Below are 20,484 nucleotides of genomic sequence, written 5' to 3' on the forward strand. Positions count from 1 at the left end.
ATACTGACCACAGTTGGCCTTTCTCACAGGCATGCATGAAGTACACAGTGTGGTGACTGCAGTGTTCCCCTACTGTAGCTCCACAGGCTCGCTGTACTGCTGCTGTTCAAGACTTTTAGACTTTGTCACTAAACTTTTTAGTTATATATATGTTCATACTCCAGATATTATTCCAATCATTACTCTAAGTCTTATATCCCCTCTGCTGTCCGCCTTCTCAGTTCCTTATAGGTCTTTTTTAATGCTTTTTTAGATCCGAATTACCTTGTATATCTTTTTAGATGGGTTTTGTATGTTTAGTTTTTTATTAATGCATGTATTAAAAAATGCCACATATAGTTGTTAAAGCTTTTAGCCTTTGATTGTTTTTTAGTTTTGTGATTCACAATGTTTTTTTCTATCTATTGTGTATGTATTTGTTGATCTGTGTGGCGAACTGTTGCATACAATTGACCCTTGAGGCATTAATTAAATTCTATTTTATTTAATTAAAATGAAATGAGTTGAATTTAATTTCTAATTGCTTACACAACTTCCGTGGCGACTCATTCTTTCTTTAGGTCGAGAGTTCTTTGTGGGTCTTTCTAAACGGACCAATCAGAGGGGAGCAGAGATCCTTGCAGATGCCTTTAAGGTGAGTTTAAATGGTGCAGTTGTGTGAAAAGTTTATGTGTAAACGAGCCAAACATAACATACATACTGTACATAAGTCCTTAAGTTATATATCTTAATTAAAATGTTCTTAAACCTGCATTAATTAATATTTATAGCCACTTTGAGGCAGTGCAACAACACTGATATATTATCACCTTATAAAGTCCACGTGGCAAACATTATAGCCAACAGTTGCCTATTTAAACGTCCGCAGACACGTATCGTTATTATTTTTTAATTGGAGTCTTGTTTCAGGCCATATGTAAGTCCAATATTCACACTTCTCTTAGCTGTGTTTTGGTTTCCACCCAATCCTGAGGGCAATGTCTGACTCTTTAGCTGCTAAATGCTTCACCAGATAGGAGCTAGACTTGTTGCCTGCCTACTGTTGCTCGACAAGCAGCGTATGATGGGTATTTAGGGCTTTTTTTCTCAAAACGTTTGCCTGCTGCATCTGAAACGACACAGATTTTCAAAATCACCAAAACAGTGAAGTTGAAAACCAAAACAATGGGCAGAAAAACTTTGCTAGCCATTATGAAAGTATATAAATGTATTTAATCTGTTGTTCACTGTATGAGAGTGAATGAAAATATTAACATACCTTTTATAAGTCTCTTAAATGCACAAGCCTGCCGCAAGTATCGCGAACAAGAAAGTAAGAGATAAATATGTTATCAATCATAAAAGCTTGAGGCCAGGAAGATAACAGCATCATCTCTCCATTTGTCTTGCTTTTGTCATCCTGTTCTCTCTAATTCCATTTATACCTCCATCCATCTCTGCCTCACTTCACCCCCTGCTTTCTGGCTATTATATTTAGCCTCCATCTCTTCCGACTTCCAGTCTGTCAAGGCCGCACTGTCTAGGTGGACTTTATTCTGTTCATATAAACATGAACTGTTGCTAGGAGATGTAGAAACTCTTCAAAACATCCTATTGGCTGTCCATATAAACACATTGTTGACAAGAAAATGCATTACATTTTTGTAAACCAGCAAATTGGCAATAAGATGTTTCTGATGAGTTCATTACAGATGGCAAACTGGACTCCGGCTTGAACATTTAAAACATTGTATATATTTATATATACAGTCTGTCTGTGTACATTTTGTAGGGAACAACCATCTGGGAAGTTAAAGTATTAATTGTAGACCTCTTGACATACAAGTGAATGTAAACAATAGGATAAATACTTGTGCAGAGTACAACTCTAAAAAGTATTTCTACTTTTTTGTTTAGCACCACTGAAGCAGAGCACTCTGAGATTATTGATGGATGCAGCTCTACAGAGTCTCAATGGAAATTAGTCGTTAGTGCCCGCCCGGGTCCAGGCTCAGCTGGAAGCAGCAATCGTCATCGATTAATAACTCCATGTTAAATAATTGCATTCAAAACTAATTTTCTATTCTTTACCTTGTAAGTCAATTAATTATAAACTGTTGGCTGTTTTACAAGTTGGTAATTGGAGGCTAAAAAAGTATTTTAAAGATATAATTTACAACTTGAGAACTTTTGAATCGGACAAATGTAACATAATCACTAATTTACTCTTCTTTAATAAACCGTCAGATGAACTCGTATCAGGGAAAAGCAGTGATGAAAGGATAAGTCAGGTCCATGTCTCTTTTGTGTTTTAAACGGTCCTTTCTGACTACTTTCTGTCTTATTCCCATGCACTGTGGCCTTGAGCTTAACATTCAACAGTCCCACATGACACACACATCCAAAGGAAATATACCGGGGAATATCCAAAACATCACTGAAACAACACCGATTCAGGCCAACTGGGAGGATTTTGGCATGCAGCCTAAACGGGGCCATGGTGTGGGTCACAGACCTAGACTGATTTTATCTGTCTTGTTTACTGTTATTGTAATGTGAAGAAGTTTCATACTGCAGACTTAAAGCGTATAGCTTTTTGATTTGCTCTGAAAGACTGCATCAAAAGAGCAAATCCAGCTGACTCACAAGTTCAGAGGTGGGTCATGGCGTGAAGAGTTCAACACATTGCGGTAACTTTGTTGCTGTGCTTCCTTCTTCCCATCTGTATCTGGTTTGAATTCCTCATTATGGATTCCTCTGTGTTTTCTGTTATCTTTGATAACAGGACTTAATGATGCATCTCTGGCAAATGACACTAGGAAAAATCACTTGAGCGTCCATTATTGTTTTTTCCGTTTTTTTTATCAGATCGATTCCTGCTATCACTGTTGGTTTTTCCTATCATTATCAAATTTAGAACCACTTTGTTGCCAGGTTTGTTTAGCACTCACCAACTGCGTACAGATGGCGAAGTTCTTTTCTATTTGGTCCTTGCCGAGGTCAGAGCAGATGGTGCTGTTGATTAAATGAGTTTGTTGGGGAAGAAGTAATACAGAGGCCAAACCACTTCTTTCCGCCTACAGCTAGGTGTTGACTCCTAACTTGCACCAATAAGACACAAAGATAAACTCCGCTCAGGACATGAACGGTGAAGCTCAGTCTGCTGTGCATCTGGGTTGGTCAATAAGGTCTTTTCAGGTCACACCATTGCAGTAAATCAGCCTGTTAGTGCAGATAGAAAGCAACTCTGGCTCTCCTTTAGGGGTTTATCTTGATAAGGAGAAAAGTTTGACTCGTATTTCTAATATTGCACCGCAAGAAAACTTCCTGTTTCTTGGATAAGGAGTGAAGGAAGTTTAGATGACATAATTCCCAATTCTCCTTTTGTATCTTCTGTGCCAAGGAAAGAGTTCAGGAAAACATCAAGAATGGTGTAATTTAAGTTTTTCACATGATTAACCGCCAAGTACTGTTCATTCACAATAACTATTTCAGTGAATCATATCGCTTTAATTGAGCTAATGATGCAGTGCAAATATTGACCTGAAAAGTGTTAACATATACTTGAATGGAAAATGTCACAAAGGAGTGTAACTATGGACAATGTACACAATACATGTCATGGTTTTATCAAGCTAAGAGCTATAAAAACCAATTCAAAATATATTATGTGATTAAGAAAACACATGAATGTCAGTCGCACACCAAAATGTATATGCTCATATTAATGTGTTCACACAAATTCGGGAAGGAAAGGTCTGGGCAAATAAGCTTGAAGTCATATTCTATCATCGCTCAAATTACAGCTGGCATCACTTCAAGGTATACAAATCTCTGAAGGAAGAAATTCTCCAAAGGCTTACAGTACGTCTAACTTTCACAAACTGTGAGTCCATGTATCAAATGCTAAATCAACAAACTTAAAAGTGCAGTCCACCAACAAAAAATAATAATAATAATTTAGTGGTAAAATTATGTTGTTTCAGCAAGGTATGCTATAATCCTTCAAAATGTGATTTTAATGAAGGCATTGGAAACAAATGAGCTGTTAAAGGCTAAAGATAAATAATACACTATAGGCCCTTATTAAATAATGTAGAAATGATGCTATGCTGCACTAATATGGACCATATATCAATCAATATGGATGCAATCATAGACTTACTATACCATGAGCGATGGGGTCCAACATGAACACTACATTTCCTGCCATAGTTTGATTAGCTTTGGTCATTTCACTTGAGAGATTTCTATATTTGTGTTTTTTTCTCCTTGGTGTGAAGTGGGCAGGGCTCAGTGGAACAATGTGATGTCAGGCATTTTCATGCAACAATCAGAGCTTAGCAACATGTCAAATAAAATGTGTTTGCTCATGTTGCCAGGCTACTGTTAATTAAAAACGTTCTAGTATATTTTCTCCGCTTTATCTTGCCGTCAATCAGCCCTTTGCTAAGGAGAACTGAAGCCGCTATCTATGCTCTCCTCAAATTTACCAGACTCTTTTGACAAAATCAGTCATTTTACCTCGAGTTTAAAGGGTTAGTTTGGTGGGGTTGTATGAGTATTGTACCTCATACAACCCCACTTCAAAAAATCAGAACTATTCCTTTAAGATTTGAAACAAAGTATTAAGAGACTTTAAAGATTTTAGGACACTTGTGCCATTTTATATACCTGTTGTTTTGTAACACCTCCACATTTGGCATACAACATCCTGCAGCCAGAGAAAGCCTCTCCAATCAGGCTCCTACAAGTTGCTCTATAATATCCTCATGAGCCCTGGGCTCAGTAACATCATCTCCCAGACACTCCTGCTGTTTCCGCCCCTGAGCTGCCCGATACTTCTTTTTAAAGGCCACTTTAGACCCAGTTTAATGAGACTGCACAAACCACTACAGTGCTCTTTGAATCTTTTAGAAAAAACAATATATCACATCCTTTCACTTGAACTGACTGGAGCTGCAGCGCTTTGTTGTTGTTCAAAAGGATTGTAAAGCTTTGACACCGACAAAGGACGACATACACATATGTTATCACACCTGTACAGTCCAATCCTACCTTTATGAATATTATATTATTAGGATTAAACTACATAGACTTTTTTTTTTTCTAAGATTTTGTCAACCCACATTTGAGTACACAAGATAACATGTCATTGTACAGGTATACAGGCAAGTGTAGATATGTGTGGGACAATATCACCACAGTTTTGTCTCTCTTTGTAAACTCAGTAGGGAACTACCCACGTAGAATTACAGTTGTGAGGAGATGTAGATGCTGGCTCTTAATGTTTGACACCACAAACACAAGGTCATTCAAAGTGATTACAGCTCAACAGTTTGGCGGTAGAGAGAGGTGCCATTCATTGAAATGTATTGTTATTAACTTGGTCTGTCTTATCTTCATATTCAGTTTTTGCTTCACCTAATTGGATTGTGTTTTTGCAGGATTATGCCGTGTCGACCGTGCCTGTGCTGGAAGGGCTGCACCTGAAAAGCTTCTGCAGTATGGGAGGACCCGGCCTTATTGTCATTGGCTCCAGTGAACACGCACAGAAAGCCCTCAAAGTATGGAGTTTGTGTATGTATGTGTCGTATGTGCAGTAAAAGCATCATCCCATTGCTGTGCTTCCCCGAGCTATAGTCATGGAAACCACTGAATCAATGTAGTGGCATTGTTTTTATAACTCTGACGCACATTGCATCTGATTTCTTTTTTTTTGGTTGACTCTTGGCTCGGCGCTGTTGGTATTAACAGTCCTGTCCTTTTTTTTTCTCCTGTTCTGCAAAGTATTCAGCAAGAATAACACTACAAGACAGGACATCACACGTGTTGATTCAGAGCAGACTCCCTTACTTACAACCTTATTGCTGCTTCCCACTGCAAGCACATTGAGACCACCTGTCACCTTAATCATTCCTCATTAATTCATATTCTCAGCTAAACTGAGGGGATTGCCTCAGGCGCTCACACTCCAGCTTCAATTACAAAGATATTGTCATTCCATTAAACAGCTTGAGCTCATTAAAAAGGCTTTCTGAATCGATCGAGCTCCATCGCAACAATAGCCCTCAAAAAAGAAACCAGGGGATGCTGAAGGATTAAGCGTGAACAGAAGGCAGTTCACACCCGAATAGAGACAGGTTGGTCGTTTTCATAAATAGAGTAATACATCTCAGCCCATCCCTCTGATGGAATTATCTCTAAAATTGCCAAACATCAACACATGAGACTGGTTGTGAACTTCTGACGGCACATAGGACTGAAATACAGTTAGGTATGTAATGTTGTACTTACACAGCATAGACAGACAGGCTTTATGTTTAATTACAAAAGTATGAAGACACACACACTCACACTCACACACACACACACACACACACATACACACACACACACACACACACACACACACACACACACACCCTTGGCCTTGACAGGTCCTTGCTGGCAGGGCTTTTCATTTGCCTCCTAGTGTGATATCTCCCCCTACTGGCCCAGCCCTTCACAAGATTACTTTAAGTCAAGTAAAAGCCATTTGCTGTATATTAGCAATTAAAACCAGACCATCTAACAGCACATCCTAATGAAGCAGTGTACTTGAGAGCGGCACATGGTTAGACTTGTTGGTTTTGTATCCACAAGAAATCAAGGATCTATGCATAAACACATGTTCTAATTGATTTTATATCCCAGCATCAACTCATTAAGATTCCATGACCTGTTTGATCACACCAGTAATTAGCTACTGGGGCGAGGAGTTGCCGTCAGGGAGACTTAATGACAGACTCCTCGCTTTCTAATTACAGCTTACGTCACCTTCTCTTGGACCAATTAGCTCTTGTTTTAAAGGACTTTTAACGAGCCTGGATTTGTAATTAGGTAATGTTCTCTTTGTGGGGGAGTGAGAGATCTCATGAATGCTGTTTTAATGAATTCAAAGTGCTTGTTTTGGAAGTGGATGCAGCTCTTATGGCTCCTTGTCTGTGTACCCATGGACAAAGACAAAAAAATTCAAGTTGGAGCCTGGCTAATTCAGTTTGTCTTTAGGGAGCTGGGATTTTGCTGCTATAAAATATTCTGATAAGAGAGGAGACCCTGGCCTGTTGGCAGTGTGAGTTTGGAGTAGAAGGTCTGTATATGTATATCTCACTGACATCTGGTTAATAAGGCTGTTCATTTTCACTGTGTTCAGCACTTTGGCTCTGTCTTCATCCGGGAAGTGTGCTCAGAATGTGTATATGTGTAGACCAGGTGTAGCCTCCAGTCTGTGTTTAGCTCTCCCATGGATGAGAATACACGTTGACCGGATGGATTTCGTCATCCATCTGCCGCTGTCCCTGCCAAGCTTCACTCATGAAGTCACCATCCCAAAATACCGCCTCTTGTCAGAGGCTGCAGCACCCACTCCCTGTTCCCTCACACACTTTGATTTATGAGGTCATTACTCTCTACTGGTCAGGGCATGATCTTCGCCTCAAGGATGTTTACATGCTTGAGTTTTTATAGATAATGAGGTGACAACCCTGTGAAGGTTGTATTGAGGGTGAGCTGTGTATGATGACAAAATCTTGATCACAAACATAATAAGCAAGTTACCAAAATATGAACATATTCTACATTTTTTATGAACTTACTTATTCGATAAACACATCGATGGGTTATCTATCACTGTATGTTTATTATCCTGCTGCAGTGTCAGAGAGCAGCAGCTGATATCCCATTTCAAATTATTTAGAATTAGGTCTCTGAATTATCGCTTCCTTTAATTATTTCTTCCTGAGATAATAATCAAACCGGACTAAGCATCTTCAGCCACGCTAACGGCTGTACTGAGGCACAGTGGTGCTTTGAGCTAAATGCTAACTATGACAATGCTAACAGGTGTGTTTACCATGGTTATCATCTTATTTCTCCATGTTAACTTTCTTGCATTTGCTCATTAGCACTTAACATTAAATACAGCCATGGCTGATGGGAATGTCATTAGGTTTGCAGGTATTTAGTCATAAAATAAAGTATTGGTTAAACGGAAAAGTTAAAATTTGTTTAAATAGTTGTTGAGATATTTAAGATAAATGATGGATGACTGACCGGCACACATTGTCATCCCTACAGTCACACTGCTATCGTGGCTAAGAAAAATGTATGAGCTTTGCAGCTTGTATCATATCAGGAAATGGGCCATATATGGCATCTTAGCAATGGATTTCCTGGATGTCGCTGAGTCAGCTGCAGAGTCAGACAGCAGAGGTTACATTATAGGGGCTCTGGTTTGTTGCCTTGTTTATTCATGATATAATATAAATTGTTTCGGGGAAATGTGCCGGATTCTGTCCTTTTCTCACGATTACCAGCGATGTTCTGCATCCTCCCCTCCCCTTCTTTCACTCCTATGTCATCTTCCATTGGATACCTTAGGGTGCAGCAATAAACACTCCCTATAGACCAATACTATTTCCAGAGTGAAATAGGCATCAAGTAGCAACAACAAACATTTATTGTACATCAACAGGAATCAATTTCATTTTCATTTCCTCTGTAGTTGGAAGTGGCCCCAAGTAGGATTTGTCATGCTGCTGTTGTTCATCAGTGAACATAAGTATTGTAAACACTTTAAAGGCTTCCTGGGAAGGATTACTAAAATGAGCATTATAAATATTCATATCAGGGGCCAAAATACAGAATGTGCTGATGACCACTGTGGACGGCATCAGGTCCAGTACATTTGTTTTTGTTAACTGGTGGAGATTGTCCAGAGGGGATTTTATTACCTTCCACTAAATATTTTGTATCAGCAACTCTGACTGAGCACATTCTGCTGACCACTTAACACTCTGTGAATTAACTGCTCGGCCACGATCCAGAAGTAAGTTGCTGCTGATTTGCTGTAACTTTATGCCTGGTCTTGCAGAACATGCACAAATCCGAGGCATATTAATGATGTCAGTCATCCGAATTAATGTTAACAAAAGTTTCTGCAAGTCAAATCTAAAAAGTGCTTAAAATCTTACAGTAACCAAGATAACTTGCTCTTGATTTTTTATTTCTTAAGGATTGAATTTTAAATGAATTAAATCATCTTCAGTATTAAAAATACATGAGATAGAAATCTGGCCTTATATACATCGGTTGCACCCACTGACCCAGAGAACCAACTGTTCCATTAGTCAGGTGAATTTTAGAACTTTACACGAAGCACGGTGAAATTCTGTTGTAGGACATATTCCTTACACTCATAGTTTTTATTAGAAAAATGTAAGGTTTTAAAGACTTCAAGCAAAGCAGGAACTCTGATCTTTGGTGTAGTCTACGTACTTTCTCCCCTCTACCACTCTTAACCCCCCCCCCCCCCCCCCCCCTTTGTGAGAGACAGTGTTGAGTGGTCACGCACATGGACAGTGTTTTCATTTTAGGGCTACTGCATGTACTCCACCCTGCAGCCTTGCACTAAGAAATGGCGATGTCAGCTCCTATGAGGTTCATTTGATGTATTTTGCAAGGACTGATTATTCATCAACAATTTATTATTTGCTAGTCAGCTATGCAATGCGGGTGTGATGCATGATTTCCATTTTATATTGTTTGTTTTTAACATTGTTGGTGCAAACACCTTGTTACTGTGTTGGCTTTGCACGCCACTTCCCATCAGTCAGTCATTTAACAATGGGTCCAGTCGTGTGACTACTTTTTCCTTGGGTTTTCTATTTAATGATGGGATTTACGGCTCATAATGACCACACAATTGTTTTTCTATTTATCCCAACCAAGAACTGTTGTCGCTGCCAGATACATTAAATATGTCACTTTCTGTGTGCCAAATAGATTTTCCTAGAAAAGCTCTGCTCTGTAGAACGGTACATTTGCTCTTGGAAATGTATTTACGTGACAATAACTCAGTGTTTTCAAGGTACAAGTGGGTGTTGGTGTATTCAATTTATGGGTCATTCCAGAATTGAAGGACAATTTAGACATCAACACTTTTGAAAAATGAACCTTTTATTTTATTCTTTTTTGTTATGTATTTAGGAAAAACAGATAATAAACAATCCAAAAAAGTGATTTGGCCTGCAAAGGCATCACATTTACACTTTTTATTAGACGTTTTATTTGTTGTGTGCCATGTTTTGTGCAACCCTGTGACACATAATCATTAAGCAGAAAAAGGTATTTTTAAAAACATTCTTCAATAAAACTCTTTACTATTAAGTAAATAAAGTCACATTTATATTAAATACTCATGAAGTTTTGGATAAAACTGTTTTAATGTTAATTTAAGTAGCTTTTTAAATCGAACTTTTCAATTGTCACACGTTTCTTTTTTACCAATTTCAGTATTTAATTTGAAATATTTGCTCAAATACATTATGCATATAATTAATCAAGCTATTAAAAGGACATTAGTTTAAACTTTTGTAGGCTGAGAAAATTATTTAAGGTTATTTTAACAGAAAATGGTTGACAGGGTTGAAAATAGAGTAACAGGGTTGCGTAAAGTAACAGGGTTGAATGGCTACATTACTTTTGGTTGTAGATCATGACATAAATGTTACAAATAAATACTCAGGACCACAGAAATGTTGTTTGATAATATTCTATATATATTTTTCAATGAAGGATTAACAGGAAGAGTATCAATGATATATAAAAAACATGTAAACACAACAACAAACTGGATATAATCAAATATACACTGGACAAATATAAAACATGGAGGTCACTGAGGTAGTCAAATAACTCCACAGTGGAAAGGTTGATGAGATGTGTCCAGAAATGCTGAAGGCTTTGGGTGTGGAGGGGCTGTCTTGGTGGACACGCCTCGTCAACATTGCGTGGAAGTCTGGGAGAGTGTCTAGTGGGTGGCAAACCAGGGTGGTGGTTCCCCTATTCAAAAAGGGGGACCAGAGAGTGTGTGCCAACTACAGGGGTATCACACTTCTCAGCCTCCCTGGTAAAGTCTACTCCAAGGTGCTGGAAAGGAGGGTTCGGCCGGTAGTCGAACCTGATTGAAGAGGAACAATGCGGATTCCGTCCTGGTCATGGAACAACAGACCAACTCTTCACTCTCGCAAGGATCCTGGAGGGGGCCTGGGAGTACGCCCATCTGGTCTACATGTGTTTTGTGGATCTGGAGAAGGCGTATGACTGGGTCCCATGGATGATACTTTGGGAGGTGCTGCGGGAATATGGGCTGGGGGGTCACTTCTGAGGGCCATCCAATCCCTGTACACCCAAAGCGAGAGTTGTGTCCGGATACTCGGCAGTAAGTCGGACTCGTTCCCAGTGAATGTTGGCCTCCGCCAGCGCTGCGCTTTATCACCAATCCTGTTTGTGATATTCATGGCCAGGATATCGAGGCGTAGTCGTGGAGGAGAGGGGTTGCAGTTCGGTGGCCTGAGGATCTCATCGCTTCTCTTTGCAGATGATGTGGTCCTGATGGCGTCATCGGTCTGTGACCTTCAGCAGTCACTGGATCGGTTCGCAGCCGAGTGTGAAGCGGTTGGGATGAGGATCAGCACCTCGAAATCTTTAGCCATGGCTCTCAGCAGGAAACCGGTGGATTGCCTACTCCGAGTAGAGAATGAGCCCTTACCCCAAGTGAAGGAGTTCAAGTACCTCGGGGTCTTGTTCGCGAGTGAGGGGACAATGGAGCGAGATATCAGCCGGAGAATTGGAGCAGCGGGGGCGGTATTGCATTCGCTTTACCGCACCATTGTGACGAAAAGAGAGCTGAGCCAGAAGGCAAAGCTCTCGATCTAACGAGCACTTTTCATTCCTACCCTCACCTATGGTCATGAAGGATGGGTCATGACCGAAAGTACGAAATCATGGGTTTTCTCAGACGGGTGGGCGGCTGGCGTCTCCCTTAGAGATAGGGTGAGAAGCTCAGTCATCCGTGAGAGACTCGGAGTAGAGCCGCTGCTCCTTTACGTTGAAAGGAGCCAGTTGAGGTAGTAAATAATAGAGCAAACTGAAGGAAATGGAACCCTGTCACTGAATGTCAACCCTGTTACTCAAATTATAGTAACAGGGTTGCAAGTAACAGGGTTGCAAATCGATGCTAATTGTATCTTTTACCTCAGGAATTAATGCTAGTTGCACAATGTAATGCTACTGTCAAGGAATGGACACACTTAGAGGAATGGACACACTTAAATATCTAACTAAAGAAAAATATGTTTGAAATTAATTTGTTTTAGTCTCATAATGTGAGTAACAGGGTTGCGTTTGTGTGAGTGCCACACTCCATCAAGAGTGAAAAGATTGGAAATATATTAAAAAATTAAAGGGAGGACTTACCTTTGGTCTACCCATGGTAGTAGCACATGACTTGCTGATGTCATTTCCTCTGTGTCAGTTTTTTCACTTCCTCTGCCAAGCTAAAAAGGTAAAGGTAAACAGGGTAGCACGCATGTTGTGGGACACACTTTCAGTGTAATATTACTGTTATTTAAAATATGTTTATGATTTAAAAAATAAATGTTACCATTACAAGAGACATATATCAATAGAATAATACCAAAAAAAGTAAATAAAAACCCTATATTAAATGTTATATTTGACATGCAAGTTGGTCACCAAGAAGCTGTTGTAGTAGTTGTTGTCACATTCTTCCACAGCCACTCCTACAAACCTACAGTATATGTGCATCAAGCAAGACGTCATACATTTTACATGTTGGATACTGTGTGGTCCCAGTGGCATTTTGTAAATTTTATGTGCAAAATCTGTTTTTTCTAAATATTTATTTAATTATTTTATCTTCTAATCATAAGCAAAAACTAAAATCATCCTGCCCATAATTAAAGACCAAAGAAGAGCACAGGGTAAAGAGCATTAGAAAGAAAAGAGAGGGACAGAAGAGGTCTATATCTGGTGAAAAAATCTCACTTCTCAAAATACCTTTTGACGCTTTGGATTTTTTTAAACATGCTTTCCACCTCCCCTCCCTTTCTCGTCTCTGAGGTATCCGTCTGCAGATGTTCTGCTCATAAACATTAAGAGGCACCTGCCTCTCCTCTGGTCATAACATCCTCACCCGCCGACTTCCACTTGGCAACATGGGCGTCTTCTCAGCCTCTCTCCCCCCACCGCCTGTCCCACCTTCAACTCCTTCAGATTACATAAATAACATGACATCTGCTGAGAAAGAATGTCTGTCTGCTCCTGTGTTCTCCATTAAGGCCCCCCAGGCCCCCGAGAGTGGTTTGGCCAGCAGAAAGATGTGGTGCTGCTTTTGGTATTGCCTTGCCTCAGACTCAAAGTGCCTGATAGTCTGAATCACTGTTTTCTGTCTGTCTCTCTGTCGTTTGTTTACCTAAAACTGTCTTATATCTGTGTCTGTAGATCATGCAGCAAATGAGTGACCATCGCTATGACAAGCTGACCGTGCCTGATGACATCGCTGCCAACTGCGTCTACATGAACCTCCCTAATAAGGGACATGTGCTTCTGCACAACACTGCGGAGGAGTTTCCAGAGAGTGCGAAGGTAATCCTCAGTTTGTTTCACATCCACACACACAGTAACTTTGTCTCACGCATACAGGAACACATTCATTTACAATCTTGAGGTTACACCTTTGGGAGGAAGAAACGCCGTCAGGACAACCAGACTGGTTTAGTGGCTTAAATTTAAAGAGCACTTGCCTTTGTTACTCTCCATCCTGTCCAGACCTCTGAGATAAACAACCGGCTGCAGAGAGAAAGCCTCCAGAATCTACAGTATGTGGTTGTTTTACACAGACTGCCGCAGGTCAACCACGACCCTGTGTTTTATAACAAAGGACCCTGCAGTTTTATGTGAAGTGACCTTTTGTGGACATGATTCAGTACACAGACTAGGAGCCAGAGACATGTGTGCTTTTCCCCCCTCAGAACTTTGATTTAATCATCTAAATTGATTTAAGAAAGTTCTTAAAGCTCCTATAATCAATATTTTTATATTAGTAATGAATCAAATGACTACGTGTATGTGAAAGAATTATCATCTGGCTCCGTAGAGCATTTTACATTCGTTTTTACACCCACAACTTTACTGTTTGGTCTCACCGCTCTCATCGGTGTCATTTCCAGGCACAGCAGGCTTTGATAAACCCCAATGTAAGCATCCTGCCCAGCATTAAGTAGCAGTTGTTGGAGACCAAACACGAGCTAAAAGAAAAGTGAATGTTGAACTTACATTTGTCATGTGTAAACAATCACAACTCGAGTGAATGAATGTCTCTGTAGCATGTGTGAATAAGTAAATAAGCCACTGTTTGTTTAACATGTTTCAGTGTAGAGTTTACAACTTGTTGTCTCAATCTCAATCTCAAATTACTTCATACAGTATACAAACTAGAAAATTACAAAATCAGTGGTCTAAGGTCTATTGTAAAATAAAAGCATAATTCCAAAAATGTATCTTGAAAAGATGCATCCTTGACTGCACCACTTCCTGATGAAAGTCAAATGGATTGCTGTTAGATAGAAAATGGTATTTTTGTACTTATGGTTGCCAAGTTGGCTCTATTTCAGGAACTCATAATCAAACAGCAAAAGAAATCTATAGGGATGAACCTAATTTCAAAGAAATATTGAAGTGTTGTTCTAAGTGCCCTCTTAGAATAATTCTAATAGCATGTGTTCCTTGTAAAACTGTTTAGTGCTGCATGCTGGCTCGACATACCTGGCTGTGATATCAGTGTCTCACTGCATGGACACCACAACCTTTCTTAAATGTCTTTCAGACATTCAGTGACCTACTTGCAAGCACGGTCAACACGTGCCTTTCACTCATGACACTTGCATATTGTTTTCCACTGTAGGTTATAAATGACATGTTATCGTCTCACTTTGTGTGTTGGGGTTTGGAAAGGCTGAGCTGTAGGGGTTTAGGGTCACTCCACATCACAACAAATCAAAAGGATTCTGACTGGATCGAACTCAGCACCCTACAATCTGCAGAGACAGTTCCCAGACCTCAAAATGTACTCTGTGGTTAAAACCCCTACCTCCGCCAGCTATTTTTAGAGGGAAGAATTCACCAAATGATACGTCTTTAGACCTACATTCACGACGAAGGCTAAGTTATTTCCAGGAAGATTAACCGAGGAAATTCAAGTTGAGCATAATAAAAATCTATTTGTGTATATTGTGCTTCCTGCCTTGGAAGTACCTATTTAATGGACCATTTGGAGCAATATTTGAGGAATGTATGTTTGTTCCATGATCCAGTTTCCTTCATAATGTTCAAACCCACCAGAAATTGGCTTGAAACCCATTTTAGGTCCAAACCTGTGTTTAAGGAATTGTAGCTTAAAGAAAGTGGAAAAAATATGAAAGCACACAGTTGAGAGTTAACTAGCATGCCTTGCTGTAAGTCCACAGTTGGTACATGTTTCTCAAGGGAACTTGTTGCCTCTTCCTCCAATGAGATGTTCTGTAGAGATTTCTCAGTACAATTAGAGACACTCTGCAAGACTTCTGGTGCTTTCTAACTCTAAACATTGTCTGTCCTGATCTCCGGTCTATTTTAGTTTGCTCATGAAGTTACATAAGAGTTCCACATTAACAATGGCAGGGGGTCATGAGAGAGGATTGGTGGGGGTCAGAGGGGGAGGAGACAGGACATCTTTAATGGTTAGCAGTGGCTATGGCTCGGGCTCGGTTTGGAGATAAAGAAACTGAGCAGACAAAAGCCCTAGTGAAATATAGCAGCTCCTACTGTGTGGGACCATGCCACCCTCCGACCCAACATATAAATATCAACCGCAGTAAGGAGAACTCGGCTAAAAATGTAAAAATTAAAGGAAAAAGAGAGCGATGGAGATGCTATAAACAACAGGACATTTAGTGTTGCTGTTTTGGGGGAATTATGCTAAACCTTCCCTGATCACGTGGTTTAAAAATAAGTTTTTTACATGGCAATGTCACTGGGTTTGTCCAAAACTTGATTCCTGATGAGCTTCAATCTCAAACTGTTGCTAGTCCATCACCGGTGGTGTGCCAAGCTGTGGCTACCTGCCCTCCCCCCCTACAAGCCACACTACCAAGGCCAGGGGGCCACTGCTGCAGGGATCATACGAAGCCGCATCAACCAAACCAAATGTATTTATTAATATTAAAACAGTAGCCTTATGTTGATGATGTTATCTAGCCTTTATGAGTCTATTGCAGGGTTTAATCAAGTAATTTTATGACCTGTCTGACTTTAGTAATCTCCCAACTTCCCCTCAGGCTAACTGTGGTGATCCCTTAACTCATCTACTGCCATCAGGTCAACATTTTAATGCATCCAATAACTTCAGAGCAAATACATGCAAAAAAGAAAGTATGTGAAAACGTTTATAGAACTAAGCATGAACACCATATTTCTAGGTGGTATAATGTTGTCAGAGAAGAGTGTGGTGGCACAGTGCCACTTGTACTCTTGCATACATACATAAATAAGGAAAATGAGTTATAAGGCACATGACAGCGGTGTCTTTAAACATGGCATTTGGATCACCAGAGGCTTTGTCAGCCATATTGCATCATGAGATAAGAATTTGTTTAGCTGGCCCCTCTGGCTGTGCCGCAAGGCCTCGCTCAGTATCACAGCAGGGTTGAAATGAGAATTTAAAGAGAAAAATATTCTGGTTTGGAAGTCTGGTAGGAAAACACTGGTTTTCTTCTGGAAAATGTCCACAGGGTGACACACTACTTTACAAGGGTCTTTTGAGAATGTCGTAATAGTTTTCACTCGCATTTTTTTTATATATTTTGCCGGGAGACCAGGAAACGTTCTTGAATGCTTCTTCTCCTGCCTCACATTTTGTGTCTCTCTGCAGGGCGTTTATATCACAGAACATTACAAGTTGACAAGTAGAGTAAACAAACTTAAGTGTTGCGTAAATTCTCCCTTTTAGTTTAACTACTGCCAACTGAGCTGTACTTTAGCTTTTTCTAAAGGGCTTGTTGTAGTGCTGGCTGGCACTACCTGTAACACTGGCTCGGGTGGCAGACCAGGAACAGTTGCCATGACTATATCTATTTTGCATTTGATAATTTATTTTTTTATGTAGAAGGGAAGGTTCTTGATTCCCAAATATATCATAGCATTAAAACATGTTTTTCCAATGATATTTGGCAGAACACTGTGATCTGTTGAATTTCAGTTGACATCATTTTATAATACTCTTTCATAAATTCTAAATAATCTAAAAAAGAGCAGGATGTCAGTTTTTCCAATGACAGCCCTGTCTGTGTGTCCCGCAGGTGTTCGAGAAGTTGAAGGACCACATGCTGATCCCCGTGTCCAACATGGAGAAGGTCAAAGTGGATGGAGCCCTCACATGCTGCTCTGTGCTCATCAACAAGAAGGCCAACATCTGAGCGCACTCACCGGGGGGGCTCTCAGTGCATGGTAACCGAGCGGAGCCTGTATCCGATCACCAAGGATCCCGAGGTTTAGCAAAACTATTTTGGCACTTAAGAGGAAGGGTAGGTAATTTTGTTGCAGAGGGACAAAGAAAATTTAACTTGGAGGGAGTCATCTGGTCTCACTTTTTCCCTCCAAACACTCAAATTATATTAAACGTTCTTAAAAAGTGTGTGAAGAGATCAGTTGACATAAAACACAATTCATTTTAGGTTATTGTTGTCTCTTTAAGAATTTGAATATTACATTAAAATTAGTCTTATTTTGATCTTGATGAATCTTTTCTATGAAAAAGTGGCCCTGAGCGATTCGCCGGTTTGAATCCCAGCTTGCCCGATGGTTTGCAACAAGTCATTGCCCTCATCTCTTTCCCTACATCTGTCTCTCCACTATCACTATCAAATAAAATGCACAAAAAAATAATTAGATTACATTTTCAACAATACATTTTTGGGATTCTAATTAATCTGATCCCAGATCAGAGGAGTAGACCATGTGCCATGTTGAGCCCCCCTTTGAACCTGCAGACCAACCCTTGCTTACACTGTTTAATGTTTAACCCTTTAAGAGATATACACAGAACAGAGCACTGGACCAACAAAGCCTGAGGATCTGTTTGATCAACTGTTTTTGTTGTGGAAAATGTATACATTTGATTTACACTGTTTAAATGCACCATTTTAACTGTGATTTATTTTTGGTGTGTGCGTTTCGTTGTGGAATGTAATTGGAACAAAGTTTTTAATTAATTTTTCAAGAACTGTATTTTGTATTAAGAGCGATGGGGAATAAAAATATAACAACCAAATTCAATTAAGTTATTGCTCTTGACAGATGATGCTGTTTTAATGACTGATTTCATGACTGTACATTATTTCAAAACCACTAACACACAATTCTGTATTTTATAAAAATATATGCATGGCCATATATCGGACTGTTGGGTTGTTTTGATTTCTCATGTTGAAAATACAGTTCTTGAAAAGCATTCTGGAGATATGAGCTTTTGGTATGACCGCAGTGTTATGATGATTTAATGATTGATACAAGTACTGCCATCGAGATCTGAGGTGCTCTAACTTTTCATTAATATTACTTACTAATCATTGCTATTGATCGTACGATACTGGAGACGATGTTTGATGCTGTTGTCACTTGGGCCTTGGCTGTCCCTGTCGGGCGGCACATTTCAACCAACCCCCACTGTCTGCATAGCAGTATGATTACAGTCATTCTAGGGAAAGGTTGTTCAATATAACCTTATGCTAAAATTGCCTGTAAATCCACATTTTAAAGCTTAGAAAAAAAAAGATGAATTCCTAGTTGACCATGCCCCCAGACCCCAATTGGTTTTACATCTTTGTCACCTTTTTTTCGCCCCTGATGAGTTTTGCATCCCGGGTTATTGCCACCAGCAATACAAACCGTAGCCTGTTATTGTATTCTACTAGGACCATCTGTGGCCATTTCGTTTAGCAATTTGACATCTTTCCTGGTGAGCCTTAGTTTAGATTCATGTGGGGAGACACATTTTCATAACGTGTGCCAACCCTACTGAGGACAGATAAAAGCTGCCTGTGTGGGAAATGAATGTTTATTATTTTAACAGGAACTAAGCTGTCATTTATTCCAACATAACGCCTCTGCTCCTCTTAATGTACAATGTCTGTATGGGAAACCAATGACTTCTCTCCTGCCGAATGATTCTGAAGGCACTGTGGTTTTCTCACTCCATTAGTTCTGCCTGTGTTGTTGATTACACTGGTTTCTTTTTTTCTCCCCGACTGGCTGTTTTTACTCGAAAACTGACTCAGAGCATGCTGTGAAACTGATGTCTGTTCCACTAAATCCAATAGCACCAAATGTGACTGCAGTGAGAGAGTTTGCAGTCAGCATGCAGAACAAGCTAACTGTTTGTTGTGTTTCCATGTGTTTCCACAATGATAGCTGCAAGCAGGAGTTTAAAGGATGTTGAGCTCTGTTTTGGTGGCCTTATCGCTGTTGTTGCTGAATTCATGTTTGAGGCCTGTACACATGCTATATACTGTACATGTTAAAGCCCATGTAAAACCATGTCTTTTCTCAATGTGATTGTAAGTGAAAGTTGAGGAAATGACATCAGGAGGTGATTCAACCTCCCTCTGTAGACGTTTGCGTTTGGGCAAGTGGGCAGTGATGAAACATGGAAAGAATTCCTGTTGGGAGGAGAGGCTTGTACACCAGTAAACACTGACTCCTAAACTTTTCTCTGTCTTTCTGTCTCACTCTCAACACTCGCTCTCACCCACCCTCTGCTATTGCCTCATAGACGATCTGGGCTAATTTATGGCCATGATATCATACAGTTTGGCGAACACTGTAGATGTGATGGCCTGCTGTTAAAGTGGGACACTAGTAGTATATTTTACACAAAGCGGCTGGCTGGATGCAGGGTGATAGCATAGTTGCAGAGCATCAAGTTGTGATTTTCACACAGTTACTCCAGACGGCTGAGCCAGGCAGGACCAGTCATTAAAAGCCCAACCAGTGACAAAGTCTGCAAATGAGCTACGGCTAGAAGTCCTGTACACATTGCATCGGTTGCACTTGATTTAAATGTAACAATGCCTACATGTATTGCCCCTGTCAAAATAATAAATACACTGCGAGATTAGTACAATGTCAACCGCTGGAATTTTAACTAAAATGTTCCTCTCTCACATTGCTCCAAATCACCCATTGTGTTCACAGCTCTGGGGCGTCATAACCTTTTCCTATCCACATAACATTTTATAACATCTTTGGCTCTTGGCTTGCAAGCCTGTCTGTGAGTAACTGCCCCTGAAAATGTGTGCTGACTTTGTTGAGGGTTTATTTATCCTCTTACTAATCCCCTCACTCATCACAGTAGTCATGTTGTTGTGATTGCCCTTGTTCCAACTGAGGTCTCTTGGCTTTCATACACGTTGTGAGTAATAATTGTTCAAGTCATCTTAAATTGATCCTTTTCGTCTACTTTGTGTAATAAATTAACATCTAGCATTCAACTGTGTTCGGCTTCTTCTTTTTTAATTCTGATTACAATTAGCCCCAGCTGTGGAGGTTTCATTTCATGGTTATTAA

At 39.9% G+C, this 20,484-nt stretch overlaps 1 protein-coding gene across 1 annotated transcript in view; it reads left to right on the forward strand.

Annotated features, from left to right (window-relative positions):
• Positions 1 to 20,408, forward strand: part of ddah1 (dimethylarginine dimethylaminohydrolase 1) — a 68,283-nt gene extending 47,875 nt beyond the window's left edge. The window contains 4 exon segments of the mRNA XM_029429020.1: positions 561 to 634; positions 5,427 to 5,546; positions 13,327 to 13,470; positions 17,220 to 20,408. Coding sequence (XP_029284880.1) covers positions 561 to 634; positions 5,427 to 5,546; positions 13,327 to 13,470; positions 17,220 to 17,336 — 455 coding nt within the window. The 3' untranslated portion in view covers positions 17,337 to 20,408.
• The last annotated feature ends 76 nt before the right edge of the window (positions 20,409 to 20,484 follow it).

The sequence above is a fragment of the Cottoperca gobio genome, chromosome 4 (assembly GCF_900634415.1).
Source record: "Cottoperca gobio chromosome 4, fCotGob3.1, whole genome shotgun sequence".
Classification (NCBI taxonomy): domain Eukaryota; kingdom Metazoa; phylum Chordata; class Actinopteri; order Perciformes; family Bovichtidae; genus Cottoperca; species Cottoperca gobio.